We start from the raw sequence: 16,466 nt of genomic DNA on the forward strand, positions 1-16,466 counted from the left end.
CATCAACCCCTTGTCTGAAGGCTTCTATCAGGTAGACCATAGTAGACTGGCAGCAGCTACTTGTAAGAAAATCTCCATCAGAGAAGTGGGCATTGTTCAAAAAGGAAAGAGAGTGCAGAGTCAATATATTCTGTAAAATGATGAGTGGGACCAACAAGAGAACCCTGGATGCCAAGGGATATACAGGATTGGAGAAGGGAAACCACAGAAAATGGGGGAGATACTAAATGAATATTTTGCATCAGTATTTACTGTGGAAAAGAATATGGAAGATATAGACTGTAGGGAAATAGATGGTGACATCTTGCGAAAGTGCTGGATGTCTTGAAATGGTTAAAGGTGGATAAATCCCCAGGACCTAATCAGGTGTACCCGAGAACTCTGTGGGAAGCTAGAGAAGTGTTTGCTGGGCCTCTTGCTAAGATATTTGTATCATCGATAGTCACAGGTGAGGTGCCGGAAGACTGAAGGTTGGCAAACGTGGTGCCACTGTTTAAGGGCGGTAAAGACAAGCCAGGGAACTATGAGCCTGACCTCGGTGGTGGGCAAGTTGTTGGAGGGAATCCTGATGGACAGGATGTACATGTACTTGGAAAGTCAAGGACTGATTCAGGATAGTCAACATGGCTTTGTGCGTGGGAAATCATGTCTCACAAACTTGATTGAGTTTTTTGAATAAGTAATAAAGAAGATTGATGAGGGCAGAGCAGTAGATGCGATCTATATGGACTTCAGTAAGGCATTCAACAAGGTTCCCCAGGGGAGACTGATTAGCAAGGTTAGATCTCATGGAAAACAGGGAGAACTGGCCATTTGGATACAGAACTGACTCAAAGGTAGAAGACAGAGGGTGGTGGTGGTGGAGGTTGTTTTTCAGACTGGAGGATTGTGACCAGTGGAGTGCCACAAGGATTGGTGCTGGGCCCTCTACTTTTTGTCATTTACATAAATGATTTGGATGCGAGCATAAGAGGTACAGTTAGTAAGTTTGCTGATGACACCAAAATTGGAGGTGTAGTGGACAGCGAAGAGGGTTACCTCAGATTACAACAGGATCTTGAACAGATGGGCCTATGAGCTGAGAAGTGGCAGATGGAGTTTAATTCAGATAAATGTGAGGTGCTGCATTTTGGGAAAGCAAATCTTAGCAGGATTTATACACTTAATGGTAAGGTCCTAGGGAGTGTTGCTGAACAAAGACACCTTAGAGTGCAGGTTTATAGCTCCTTGAAAGTGGAGTCGCAGGCAGTTAGGATAGTGAAGGCGGCGTTTGGTATGCATTCGTTTATTGGTCAGAGTATTGAGTACAGGAGTTGAGAGGTCATGTTGCGGCTCTACAGGACATTGGTTAGGCCACTGTTGGAATATTGTGTGCAATTCTGGTCTCCTTCCTATCAGAAAGATGCTGTGAAACTTGAAAGGGTTCAGAAAAGATTTACAAGGATGTTGCCAAGGTTGGAGGGTCTGAGCTACAGGGAGAGGCTGAACAGGTTGGGGCTGTTTTCCCTGGAGCATCGGAGGCTGAGGGGTGAAATTTTTGAGGTTTACAAAAGTATGAAGGACATGGATAGGATAAATAGACAAAGTCTTTTCCCTGCGGTTGGGAGTCTAGAACTAGAGGGCATAGGTTTAGGGTGAGAGGGGAAAGATATAAAAGAGACCTAAGGGGCAACTGTTTCATTCAGAAGGTGGTACGTGTATGGAATGTGCTGCCAGAGGATGTGATGGAGACTGGTACAATTGCAACATTTACAAGGCACTTCGATGGGTATATGAATAGGAAAGGTTTGGAGGGATATGGGCTGGATGCTGGCAGGTGGGACTATATTGGGTTGGGATATCTGGTCAGCATGGATGGGTTGGACCAAAGGTCTGTTTCCATGCTGTACATCTCTATGACTCTTATGGCAGCTACTGAAGCCACATCAAGTGGAAACCCCAGCAGAAGGGTTTACATATATAAAAAAAAAGAACAAAGAGGGGTCATGAAAAAACACTGTAAAACTAAAAGAATGGAAAATCTGTTTATGTTTTACAAATACTTTTGGGGCAAGACGATAACCAAGGGAAGAGAAAGGTCCAATTTGCCTGAAGACATAGCTGAGATTTTGCATGAGTACCCTGCACTTTTATTCACTGTTCATCTTATTCACTGATGTTGCTATAGAATCAGGGAGGGGATCGTGATATATTTGAACAAATTAGCATTGAAAGAGAGGAGGTATTAACAGTTTTAGCGGGCTTTAAAAATGATAAACTGCCAGGCCCAGATGAACTGCATCCCAGACTACTGTGGAGCCAAGGGAGGAGACACTGTGTTGGTCCAGTCATTATTTTTCAAATCTTCCCTGACGATAGGACAACTGGAGAGAAGTGAATGTGGCAGCATTATTCAAAAGGGTTGGTGGGGATAAACCAGGAAACTATAGGTCAGTCAGTCTAACATCTGTGGGAGGGAAACTAGTGAAAAAGTTCTAAGGGACAGAATTAATCTCTACTTGGACAGGCAACGATCAATAAAGGATAGTCGACATGGCTTTGCCATGCCAGGGGAACTCATGTTTAACAAATTTGAATTTTTCGAGGAGGTGATTAGTTGGGTAGTGCAGTTGAGTCTGCATGGACTTCAGTAAGTATTTTGGCAAGGTGTCGCATGGGAGACTGGCCAAGAAGGCAGGAGCCTTCCTAGGATCTACGGCAATTTTGCAAATTGGATCCAAAATTAATTTAATGGCAGGATGGACAAAAGATGTTTTTAAGTCTGGAAACCTGGGTCAAGTGATGTACTCTCACAATCAGAGTTGGGTGATTTGCTGCTTGCTGTGTACATTAATAATCTAGAGATGAACGTAGGGGGTGTGATCATTAAGTTCACAGATGATATGAAACTTGGTTAAAAACAAGTGGGAAAGCCTTAGATAACAGAACATTATAGATGGGCTGGTGGATTAACAAGGCAAAGGAATGCACAATGAATGGCTGGACCCTAGGAACTACAGAGAATCCTAGCACCCTTGGTGTACATGCCCAGAGATCTTTAAAGGAAACAAGACAAGTAGATAAGGTAGCTAAGAAGGCATATGGGCTACTTGCCTTTGATAGTCAAAACACTGAAAAGAAGATCAGGCAAGTCATGGAGCTGCATATAATGCTATTTAGGCCACAACTAGACTATTATGGATAGTTCTGAGCACAACATGTTAAGAAGGTGCAGAGGAAGTGCACCAGTATGATGCCTGGGCCAAGTCTTTCAGGTATGGACAGAGATTAGACAGGCTGGTGTTATGTCCCTTAAAGCATAGAAGGCTTGTTTTTTCAGGCGTGGGAGGAGGAGAGGGAACACTTGATTGAGGTGCACAAAATTATGAGGGAACAGATGGGGTAAGTACAAAGAAGCTGTGTCTCTGAGTAGAGGGATCAAGATAAGAAGTAAGATGTTTATACAGGATTTGAGGCAATTATGTTTCATGTATGGAGGTTGGTGGGGTGGTTGGTGAGGACCAGTGGGGTTCTGTCCTGGTGGCGATTGGAGGGGCGGGACTCAAGGGCGGAGGAGCAGGAAGTGGAGGAGATGCGGTGGAGAGCACCACCAACCTTCATATATATATTATCTGCCATCATTTCCGCCACCTCCAAATGGACCCCACCACCAGGGATATATTTCCCTCCCTTCTCCTATCAGCATTCTGAAAAGACCACTCCCTCCGTGACTCCCTTGTCAGGTCCACACCCCTCACCAACCCAACCTCCACTACCGGCACCCTCTCCTGCAACCGCAAGAAATGCAGAACTTGTGCCCACACCTCCCCCCTCACTTCCCTCCAAGGCCCCAGTGGATCCTTCCATATCCACCACAAATTCACCTGCACCTCCACACACATCATTTGCTGCATCCGCTACACCTGATGTGGCCTCCTCTATATTGGGGAGACAGGCCGCCTACTTGTGGAACGTTTCAGAGAACACCTCTGGGACACCTGAACCAATCAACCCAACTACCCTGTGGCTCAACACTTCAACTCCCCTCCCACTCCACCAAGGACATGCAGGTCCTTGGACTTCTCCATCACCAGACCATAGCAACACGACGGCTGGAGGAAGAGCGCCTCATCTTTCGCCTAGGAACCTTCCAACCACAAGGGATGAAATCAGATTTCTCCAGTTTCCTCATTTCCCCTCCCCCCACCTTGTCTCAGTCCCAGCCCTCGAACTCAGCACCACCTTCCTAACCTGCAATCTTCTTCCTGACCTCTCCGCTCCCATCCCCACTCCGGCCTATCACCCTCACCTTCACCTCCGTCCACCTATCGCATTTCCAATGCCCCTCCCCCAAGTCCCTCCTCCCTACCTTTTATCTTAGCCTGCTTGGCACACTGTCCTCATTCCTGAAGAAGGGCTCATGCCCGAAACGTCGATTCTCCTGCTCCTTGGATGCTGCCTGACCTGCTGCGCTTTTCCAGCAACTCATTTTCAGCTCTGATCTCCAGCATCTGCAGTCCTCACTTTCTCATAGAGACAGGAACCCTCATGATATGTTGGAGGGAATCCTCAGGGACAGGATGTACATGTATTTGGAAAGGTAGAGACTGATTCGGGATAGTCAACATGGCTTTGTGCATGGGAAATCATGTCTCACAAACTTGATTGAGTTTTTTGAAGAAGTAACAAAAAAGATTGACGAGGGCAGAACGCGAGATGTGATCTATATAGACTTCAGTAAGGCATTCCCCAAGGCTCCCCATGGGAGATTGATTAGCAAGGTTAGATCTCATGGAATAAAGGGAGAACTAGCCATTTGGATACACAACTGTCTCAAAGGTCGAAGACAGAGGGTGGTGGTGGAGGGTTGTTTTTCAGACTGGAGGCCTGTGACCAGTGGGGTGCCACAAGGATCGGTGCTGGGTCCACTACTTTTTGTCATTTACATAAATGATTTGGATGCAAGCATAAGAGGTACACTTAGTAAGTTTGCAGATGACACCAACATTAGAGGTGTAGTGGACAATAAAAAAGGTTACCTCAGATTACAACAGGATCTTGACCAGATGGGCCTATGGGCTGAGAAGTGGCAGATGGAGTTTAATTCAGATAAATGCAAAGTGCTGCATTTTGGGAAAGCAAATCTTAGCAGAACCTAAACACTTAATGGTAAGGTCCTAGGGAATGTTGCTGAACAAAGACTCCTTGGAGTGCAGGTTCATAGCTCCTTGAAAGTAGAGGCGCAGGTAGATAGGATAGTGAAGAAGGCGTTTGGTATGCTTTCTTTTATTGGCCAGAGTATTGAGTACAGGAGTCGGGAGGTCATGTTGCGGCTCTACAGGACATTGCTTAGTCCACTGTTGGAATATTGCGTGCAACTCCGGTCTCCTTCCTATCGGAAAGATGTTGTGAGACTTGAAAGGGTTCAGAAGATTTACAAGGATGTTGCCAAGGTTGGAGGATTTGAGCTACAGGGAGAGGTTGAACAGGCTGGGGCTGTTTTCCCTGGAGCATTGGAGGCTGAGGAGTGACCTTATAGAGGTTTACAAAATTATGAGGGGCATGGATAGGGTAAATAGGCAAAGTCTCTTTCCTGAGGTCGGGGTGTCCAGAACTAGAGGGCATAGGTTTAGGGTGAGAGGGGAAAGATATAAAAGAGACCTACATGGCAACTTTTTAACACAGAGGGTGGTACAGGTATGGAATGGGCTGCCAGAGGAAGTGGTGGAGGCTGGTACAATTGCAACATTTAAGAGGCTTTTGGATGGGTATATGAATAGGAAGGGTTTAGAGGAATGTGGGCCAGGTGCTGGCAGGTCAGACTAGATTGGGTTGGGATATCTGGTCAGCAGGGACTGGTTGGAGCGAAGGTTCTGTTTCCATGCTGTACATCTCTACTAGAGAACTAGTAAGTGCTGCAATGAACACTGTTTTGACCTCAGCTATTTACAATCTATCTTAATGATTGAGATATCAAGACCAGGTGTAATATATGCAAGTTCCCTTTGGATACAAAGCAACGTAGGAAAGTAACCTGTGAAAAGAATGCATGAGGCTGCAAAGGGATATCTACTGGATGTGCGTGTATAAGAGAATAATAGACAGAATACAGTGTGGAGAACTGTGAAACTATTCACTTTGGTAGGAAGAATAGAAAAACATTTTTTTTTAAAAAAGCCAATTGCTGCCTAGAGAAGTTCTTCCTCATGCCCAAAAGCTTAAATCCATGTCTTTTAAACTTTATTCCAGCTAATAACAACTTTCTTTTGATAACCTAACCTAAATCTCTCAGATTTTTTTCAGATCTTCCCTATAATTCTTTTGCTCAAAAGATGAACCCAGCTTCTCCAGCTGACCTGTATCTAAATTTCTTAATTCCTAGAACATTCTTATATAAATCTCCAGTGTACCTTTTCAAAGATCAATACATGATTCCTAAAGATTCCCAAACTTTCCAATTCTATGGACTCTGCCACCTAAAAGGAGTAAATGCATAGAAACACCACCAATGACAAAGTCCTCTCTCAGCCACACACCATCCTGACTTGGAATATATTGCTTATCATTCACTAGATCAAAATCCTGGAAGTCTTTCCTAACAGCACTGTGGGCGTACGAACATTCTAAGCATCTGGTGGCTCAATAAAGCAAACCTTTGGGGATTGGTAATAACTGTTGGCCTAGCGAGTGATGCACATATTCCATGAACGAATATCAAAAAATAAATGCCAATAATTTGAAGAGATATTTTTATCTCACATGCTCCCAGGAAGAGGGCTGGTGCAAGCGAACAGAATTTGGATTAGTAACTGAAAATAATGGCTTCAGTTTTCCTGACACTGAACTCCCACTTGTGTTGGGATGTCCCTCCTGCAGGGTCTGATTAGCAGAAATTCTAGCTGGTGGTACTAACATATGCTAGGAATGCAAAAGCACCTATTTAAAAAAGGACATTTTTCCTGACCTGTTTATTGCCCACAGATGAACAATACTGCACTTCAATTAAATTCTAAGCTGCAACTGAGAGGTACCAAATGGACAGAAGCAGTTTGGGCAAACTGATATCTCAGGGAAGCCAATTTGATATTTCTTCTTAAACCTGCTACAGTAAACCATAGATTGAGTTCAAATAACAGGTAGTTTTAAATATATTTAAAGTTATGAAGTGATTTGATCAGATAGATAAGAGCAGATTGTTTTTGGTGCAATGAAACTTCAATATAAAAGAGAGAGAGCAAGCTTTCAAGATTGGTTTGGGGCTATAGAATGCACTAATTAAGACAGCAACTAAATCATGGACTGTGCTAATATTTAACGATGGGTCACAATTGTGGTTGCAGGAAACACTGCACTGATGGAGCTAACTAGTTTGTTTCTGTACTGTAACTCCTAAATAATTATAATATTTCTGTTGCTTTGTGAGTTGTGGATTATAAATAGTGGAAATTTTAAGGAAATTTACAAATGAAGTATGATTAGCATATAGAACCTAATTTAAACTTATAGAATAGTTTCCTTTTAGAGAGGAGAAAATAAAGTGTTTACAGATATATCATTTGTCTACTGTTTCGGACTTTATTGAGTAGTCAAAAATACAGAATAATACACAAGTCTCAAACTATTATAATAACTATGTAGAGTGAAGTTTTAAACAATTAGAAAATGTGCCATAAACTAGACAAAACCCTTTACACTATGTCTCAAAAATTACCAGATATACTACAAGTCCTTAGGCTGTTCTGTCTATTCACTTCAAAGGCTTCAATTCTATCCTCATTCTCTTACATATCCGTCTCTTTCATTCTTATCCTTGTTCTTACTGTTTCTTATGCAGTGTTCATCCCTGTTACTCCTTTCCTTACGATAGCTTTCCCGACTATGACTCTCTCTACTTTGTATCTGTTGGTTTACCCTGAACGTTCTCGTCTGGTCCTTGTTATCTGTCCTGTTCATCCAATCTTTCTCCTCACCCTTACTTTTGCCCACATGTTTCCCATCTGTATACTTTTCTCCACTGTGTCCTGTATGGTGTTTGTCCTTACGTTTTCTTCTTTCACGTGAATCTCTGCTATTGCTTCTGCTCCGATCAGATCGTTCCCTGTCCCGGCTGCTGGAATAGTTTATGTCGCCTTTATTTCTGCTTCTACTATGATTTCTTTTACTATGTGTAATCTTCTCTTCAGTCTCAAAATAATTGCTTGAGTGTGTTTTGCTGAGTTTTTGATTGCAAATCATCTTTTCTTCAGAACTGCTTTCACTGTCCGATGATAGGTGCCTCTTCCTCTTTAAATATTTATCTTTGCTGTGCATCTCTTTTCTCTTCTCCACTTCAGAATCACTTTCACGAGCAGAGCTGATAGTGGGGGATCTACTTTCTTTTTTCTTATGTTTACTTTTTCTTTTCTTTTTTTGCTTTCTCTTTTTTTCTCGCTTTTTCTTTCTCTCGAGGTGATCAAGTTTCCTTTGCAAAAGAGATTTTAGATTAGCACATTGTTTTCAAAAATCACCCATGAAAAATTATAATTTGAAGAAGTTTTCTCAAAAGCATCTTATTTTTGGACACACTAAGAAATCAAAAAGATAACCGAACTATACAATATATCCAAAGACAGACTTAAGCACATTCTTGCCATCAGGCAATTTCACACGACACAAAATTATCCTCCTAATCAAAATTCTACATTTCAAAATATAAAGAAACTACAAATTATTTAAACTCTTTGATGGAATGTGGGCATCATTGGCAAGGTCAGCATTGGTTTCCCATCTCCAATCGACCTTGGACTGAGTAGCTTGCTGGGCCATTTTAGATGATAATTAAGAGTCACTGGGGTGGCATCGTGACTCAGTGGTTAGCACTGCTGCCTCACAGCGCCAGGAACCCAGGTTTGAATCCCACCTCGGGTGACTGTCTGTGTGGAGTTTGCATATTCTCCCTGTGTCAGCATGGGTTTCCTCCGGGTGCTCCGATTTCCTCCCACAATCCAAAGATGTGCCAGTCAGGTAAATTGGCCATGCTAAGCTGCCCATAGTGATAGGTGCATTAGTTTGGGGAATGAGTCTGCTTGGGTTACTCTTCGGAGAGTTGGTGTGGACTTATTGGCCCTGTTTCCACACTCTAGGGAATCTAATCATGTTGATGAGAGTATGCTGTAGGTCAAATCAGGTCAGGATGACAGGTTTCTTTTCTTAGAGAATTAGCAAACCAGTTTTGTTTACATTACAGAATGATAGTTTCATGGCCGCCATCATGGAAACTAGACTTCTATTAATTGAATTAAAAACAAAATGCTGAACAATATCAGCAACTCTGGCAGCGATAGCAGAGATGGGAATAGTTTCTTTGAGTGTAATGTCACTCCATCAGAACTTGGTTCTGTGGATCAACTTTGTTTGGAAAGGAAAAAGCAAGCAGAACCATAGGTGATCAATAAACTGATTGGTAGGTGAATAATTTGCTTCATAACATAGGTATTTTATTTGTAATTTTAAGATTTATTCAGAAAGTTAACTAGGAGTAAGAACACATTGGAAATTGTAGAGTTTGTTAATTATGATCTAAAAATAATAAATTGACATAAATATGGCAGAAAAGGTAATGTTTTGTGATTGCAGGATATGGGTGTTCCTGGATGCCACAGTGATCCTAAGCAAACAAGTCTACAGCAAATGCCTGCAGACAGAGAGATATGTCAAGGGGGGGGGGGGGGGGGGGGGGGGGCGGGGGGAGAGAATGTTACCTGAACACTTTTTTCCCAGATGGCAGTCACACCTCTTAAGAAACATTCTTCTGATTTGGTCAGTAGTCAGAGACAGATGGGTAATAAAGGCCTCAGAAGAGCCTTTGCAAATATCTAAAAGGTTCTTGCTACCTGTGTTCTATGGGGCTGCACAGTGATTGAGAAATTGACCATGTTGCAGGAAGTCGCTCCGGCAGGGTGTATTTGGAAGAATGCAATGGTGGGAGGAGTCAGGGGATTAAACACACATCTCTGCAACTGAGAGTGAGTTCAGATGACCATGCACCTGGCCAGTGCCAAGGCTCAGGACATACCCTCTAGATCAAGAAGGACTCGCAGTGGAAGTAGATTTAGTGTTTGTGGACCACAAATATACCAATTATATATTTATAACTAGAAAAGAGACTTCCAAAGTCTCTCCATCGTCTACAAAGTACAATTCAATTCAGAAGGGTGATAGACTTCTCCCTACTTCCTGGATGACTACAGCTTCTAACAACACTCGAAGGTTAACACCATTCAAGACAAAGCAGCCCATTTGATTGGTACCACACTCACAAGCATCCACTCCCTCCACCATCTATATACAGCAGTAGCAGTAAGTACCATCTACAAGATGCATTGTAGAAATTCATGAAGACCATTAAGTCTTCTTTCCAAACCCACACCCACATCCACATCCATCTAGAAGAACAAGGGCAAGAGATACATGGGAACACCACCATCTGCAAATTCTCTCCAAGCCATTCACCATCCTAACTTTGAAACATATTGCTGTTTCTTCACTGTTGCTGGGTTAAAATACTGGAATTCCCTCCCTAACGACATTGTGGGTCTACCTACAGTACATTAACTGCAGCAGTTCAGGAAGGTAACTGACCACTCACCATGTTTCTATGGCTCTGTGGCTGAACAGATGGATTTTAACATAGAACATTTAAAAGGTGAGAGTGAGGTGCAGAGGTAAAGAAGTTTGATAATGTAATGTCGCTTTGGCAAGGTTGCTAATGTTACATTTAATAGGAGACGTTAAGGCAAAGAATGGGCATTTTAGAAAAGATATTGTGCACAATTTCAGATCAGATATGAACTGCTTTAACAGATTTTTCTTGCGCTGAAATATAAAACATATCTATCTTTTCAGAAGTCTCTCCTTGATACCTCTGTTTTATTCCCTACACTATTTGGCATCAGGAACAACAAAGGATTATTACACTTAAAATGTTGGGGCTCAATTCCTTTCAGAAAATTTATCCTCATCACTCTTTCACTTAGATCCTGGACGTCCTATCTTTAAAACTCTGATCTAGCACTGACATTCACTCTTTTAGTTACTAAGAGATAATGGACCCATAGGATCTTTCAGTCAAATCTGCAAGAGCTTCTCTCCCTCTCTCTCCCTCTCCCTCTCTCTCACACACACACACACACACACACACACACACACGCGCACGCGCACGAATGATGGAATTGCCATTTGTGCATTCACCACATTGGCATTATACTTGAAGAATCGATTTTTTCATGGTACCAAACTGTGTCTTATGTCCACCTCCTTATTGCTGCCTTCTTTGCCATTTTATGTGCATCTTGCACAAAATGTCTGATGGACAAGCCAAGCCCTATATGATTCAATGTAATGATTGTTTTCCTTGTGGATGGTCTTTTGCTCTTCTGTTGCCCTATTTTTTTCATTCTAGGTAATTAAGTTCTAAAATGTATATTTCTGAAAAATTCCTTTCTTATTGTTGCACTCAACCACAAGACGTTGAAGCAGAGGTAGGCTATCAGTCCATCGAGTGGGGTTTGCCATTCAATGATTAGCTGATTGTCATGATCTTGTCAACTCCATTTTGCTGCCTTATATCCACAATCCTTGATTTCCTTACTGATTAAACATTTATTGATAGCAGCTTTGAACTTAACAACTCAACTTCAACAGCCCTCTATGGTAAAAGATTCCACAGATCCATCATCCTCAGAAAAAACATCCTCCTCTCTCAGCCTTAAATGGGCAGCGTCTTACAAGGAGATTATGTCCTCTGGTTCTAGACTTGCCTGCAAGATGAAACTATCTTGCTTCATTCACCCTGTCAAGTCTTCTAAGATGCTAATATCTTTGAGATTTTATTTTGAAAATGCATTCATGGGATGCAAGCATGGCAAGATAGTCAAGCATTTATTATACATTCCTAATTGCCCTTGAGAAAGAAGACACAGCTGCCTTCTTGAATGGCTGCAGCACTTGTGGCGTAAGTACACCCACAGTACTGTTCAGAAGGGAGTTTCAGAATTTTGACCCAGTGACAATGAAAGAACAGCAATATGGCTCCAAGTCAGGATGTTATATGGCTAGGAACAAAATGTGCAGCTGGTGGTGGGTTTCTGTATATGGTACACAGTGGATTCACTTCCTCACTGTGTTTGAGGAAGTGAATGCTGGAAGTGGTGAATAAGATATGAACCAAAGGTTTGCTTGTTCCTGGATAGTGTGGAGCCTCGAGTGTTGTTAGTGTTGTATTCATCCAGGTGAGTGGAAAATATTTCATTATTTTCTTGACTTATACCTTGTAGAGAGTGGACAGCCACTGGGGAGGCAGGAGAGAAATTACTTGGTCCAGGCATTCAACACTTTGACCTGCTCTATGATCACCAAAGGCACACTGAAGATGGTCAAGTCTAGGGTACTATCTTGAAGAACTCTTGCAGTTATATCCAGGAACTCAGATGATTGACTTCCACAATCAAAATTATCTTCCTTTGTACTAGGTTTGAAACTAAACATCAATATTCCTTTGCTTGTGCAACATAACCTTCCAATACAGCACAATCGTGAACTCCTCCAAGATGGTATGAAACCAGGAATATTACAACACATATGCAGTCCAAATAATTGGTTTAGCATCAGTTTCTGCCCTACTACTGAAGTATAAATAAATTCCAAAAATTAGTTTTTTTTCTTTGCTTTATTACGTGCTAATTCTGACTTGTAGCTTCAGTGTCAAGACATCATTCCTTAAATGGAGGGTGTTTTTGTCTTTTACTAAAAACAGCAACACAAAGAATTGCACCTAATAGATTTCAGTTAGAGTAATATCAATAAATTTCTTCTTTCCACTAAATTTCTGCTAAGAATGCATTAAATTAGATAATTTTCATTCCCTCTTTCAAAACACACGCACGTACCTTTATTCAGTATACATTCTGTAGGATCAGAAATGTTACGATGAATAACCAGCAAAGAAACCAGTCCAAACCTGCAACAATGCCGTCAAGCTAGTTGTTAAAGTGCTAAACACATAATGAGTGCAAATCTGAAAGATCTGGCTAATTTCCTCTGAGAAGCCTCTGGTTCATTACATTCTGATTGGCTTAGGTAATAATGTAGATAATTAAATGTATCCTTCAGACCTTCTCATAAAGACAACTATCTTTCGTTATAGAAGCCAGCGTTGAAAGACTTAGTTGCAAGAATCTCTTCGATGACCTTTTCCTCCAGCTATTCGATCTCTTAAAATAAAGCCAAGTACAAATTCATTTTTTTTATGAAACTGAAGATACAATCATAACATGCCTCAACAAAAAATATGCATTCAGAATCAAAAGGTACACATCCAAATACAGAAATGAATGGAGTATTCAAAAGGTAAAAAGTTATAATAAATCTGAAACAAAAACAGGAAGTGCTGGTAATACACAGCAGTCACTCGTTTATAATGTTGCAGATGCAATCAGTTGGGATCTATTGACAGCTTTTCCTAACAATCAAATCTCACATTTTAATATCCAAACATTGACATTTGTATTTTGTTGCAGAAGCTTCACCCCTACTACTCCTGCTATGGCCAAAATGATGGCAGCAACCTACTGAAATTTAACGGGGAGTTCTGCTGCACAGGACAGCTGTTCAGCACACCAGCCTAAATAGACTTATTTTTTTTAAAAAAAAGCAAGCCAGTTACAATTTCTTATGGTATTATGCTGGGCTTTGGCAATATCTTTCAACTCTGGACCTTGCACCTCCATGATGGCAAATTCAAAGCCTGTTTAGTTGTTGTTTTTGAACAATTGAAAAATTGACATGAATAATGAACTGAAACAAATAAAATCTTACTGCACAATACAGATACAAAGTCAAATGCATTAAGCAGCATAGTAATGCTGTTCTGAGGATGAAGTGCACTGCTTGGCATGAACACAACATTGTAGCAAAGCGATACATTATAATTATGTTCAATCTATCCATTTTCTTTTACACTACAATATAGATAACCTAATCTTTTGCAAAACTAACTGGATATGGAGTACTGTATAGTTTGCCTCCACCAAACTGTGATTCTCTAATTAACTTTCCTGGCAGTTTAATATTATGGGTAATCCAATAATGTAGAAATTGCCACTAATAGGAGATGGAACATAAAAACAGGGCAGGACATTGAGCACTTTACAGGATTCTGTATTATTTAATCAAATCTTGGCTGATCTTCCTCTTCATTCACTTGTCAGGGTGTTGCATCCTCTTACATAACAAACACCTATCAATATCTGTACAAAATATCATAATACTAACACATTTAAGGTGAAACTATTAAAAGCAAACACAGGGAAGTGGGATTATAAATGATTACATTGGTGGATTTAGGCAAGGAAAGACAGGAGGGAACTTGAATGGATCATGAATAGCCATTTATTTATTATATTTTCCTTGAAGGTATGTTTCTCAACATTAAAATTAGAGTTGGGCTGTTCATTGATAAAGATATGCATTCAATCTGTAGACTTGCTCAACAGAAATTATTTTCTCATTATATACCTTAAAACATCTTAACAACTCATTTGCATTAACCCTTAGCCTTAACATGCAATCTATGCAACCTGTGCTCATAGTTAAGCTAATAATGAATTTTTGCTGTACATTCCAAGGCCTTCCTGAGATGCAGTGCTCAGAATCGAATTAATACAAGATGGGTCTAATATCAGAGCACTGTACAAGCACATGCACTTTATCACTCCTTTGTATTTGAGCCTTCCTAAGATAAAGGTCAATATTAGGCTCTTTAACTATTTGTTTGTACTTGACCATGAGTTTCTAACATGCTATTACTGCAATGGAACAAAAATGTATATCCATTGTTAGCCTAGAGAAGTGGTCCACAAAAGGTTTCCTAGGTCATGAAGTAGGAATAGACATTGCCTTAAAACCTTTAAGAAACAGATGGAAATGGACAGCAGGGTTAAAAATACATTTCAGCCTGTACAATACTACAGTCTGTGGACAAAAAAAAGGCATAACCAACACTGTTTGGGTTCATTCACTGGCTCTCAAAATAATTCATTGCAAGTCTCAAATTTTGGTTAGCCAGGAATGTGATAAATGCTATCTGGAAAGCGGAGTGTTGCAATGGCACTAAGTGCCTCACTCCCAGGAATTCAGCGTCAAAGATGGTCAGTCACATCACCCCATGCACCAGAAGACTCTTCCACTTCTTCAAGATATAGTTGAATTACTGACTGCTTATATTTACACTGGTAAATGGAATTGATGATAGGTCATTCACCATCTTTCATTCCAGCTATCCAGAATACCAAGCAGCATTAAAAGTTAAATCCAAGCCTTAAAATCCTATCCTCCATTTTAATAACCTAACCACACTCTTGATTTTAGATGTGCTGTCCAACTTGGCACACACTCCTCAACATCTAACCTAGCTTAGTAAAATTTGATCATATTTCACGGAGGCTTTGGTGCAATGCCTTAAAAACATGGTGTTAACAACCAAGTGGTTTGTTGAGTCATTTCAAGAGAAGTTAACAGCCAACACATACTGCGTATGCCCAGAGTCACACAGAGACCAGACAAGATTCTGTGCCTTCCCTAAAAGATATTATCTCATTATATTTTTAAAACAACTTGGGTAATTCTGGTCTTGATTATTGATACATGGTTTTCTTTGCATATTTAATTCATTAAAAATTTAAATTTTCCAGCTTCCATAGATTTGAACTTAATCTCTCCAAGCTTCCAAATTCTAATTTGGACTAATAACAAGAATAGGTCTTTTAGATACAAGCCTGTGCTATTATTAAATAAGATCATAACAGATCTGGATATATCTAAAATGCTACTGTAAGCTGAATTTGTTCTCATATTGTATATCTTCTCCTTTGGCTTCACTCATTTCCTGCAAATAAAAAATATTTCTATGGCAACAAGTACAAGTCCCAGCTCTGCCTGGCATTTTCTGAGATACATGGAGCAGTGAACAGCCCTCTTGCAATTGTGTTGCAACTTGCAGCTCCTTTTCCAGAACATCTATTGTTGCATTAATATGCTACTTCAATTTCTTGCCCTAAACTGAAAAATAACATTAACTTTGCATCAATTTTTATTGTTCCTTCAACTTCATATGGTCCACCCCGACTCTTCCTCAACTTCTTTGTTCCCTTTGAGGGGATAGATGATCAATATCTATAAGCTCACTCACATCCACCAATATTTTCTAAAATTTCTTGCATGCTATCCCAGGAAGGATTTTGCTCCATTCTTCCAGTTTCTTTTGTTGGATTAGAAGAACATAAGAAAAAAGGACAGGCATAGACCATATAAGCCTGTAGAACTTGCTTCACTGTTTACATGTGATGATGGCTGATCTTCAGCTTCAACTCCACTTTTTTGGCCACTCCCTATATCCCTTGATTTTGAGAGACCAAAATTGTCTATTTCAGCCTGAATTGTATACATAACAT

The 16,466-nt window shown here is 40.6% G+C and overlaps 1 protein-coding gene across 1 annotated transcript in view; it reads right to left on the bottom strand.

The window, feature by feature from the left end:
* Window positions 1–7,531: 7,531 nt before the first annotated feature.
* cir1 (corepressor interacting with RBPJ, CIR1) overlaps window positions 7,532–16,466 on the bottom strand; it is a 65,232-nt gene continuing 56,297 nt past the window's right edge. Inside the window, exon 10 of the mRNA XM_060827315.1 lies at window positions 7,532–8,440. Within this exon, the coding sequence (XP_060683298.1) occupies window positions 7,753–8,440 (688 nt within the window). The 3' untranslated portion in view covers window positions 7,532–7,752. The remainder of the gene's footprint in view (window positions 8,441–16,466) is intronic.

This window comes from Hemiscyllium ocellatum, chromosome 7, assembly GCF_020745735.1.
Source record: "Hemiscyllium ocellatum isolate sHemOce1 chromosome 7, sHemOce1.pat.X.cur, whole genome shotgun sequence".
Classification (NCBI taxonomy): domain Eukaryota; kingdom Metazoa; phylum Chordata; class Chondrichthyes; order Orectolobiformes; family Hemiscylliidae; genus Hemiscyllium; species Hemiscyllium ocellatum.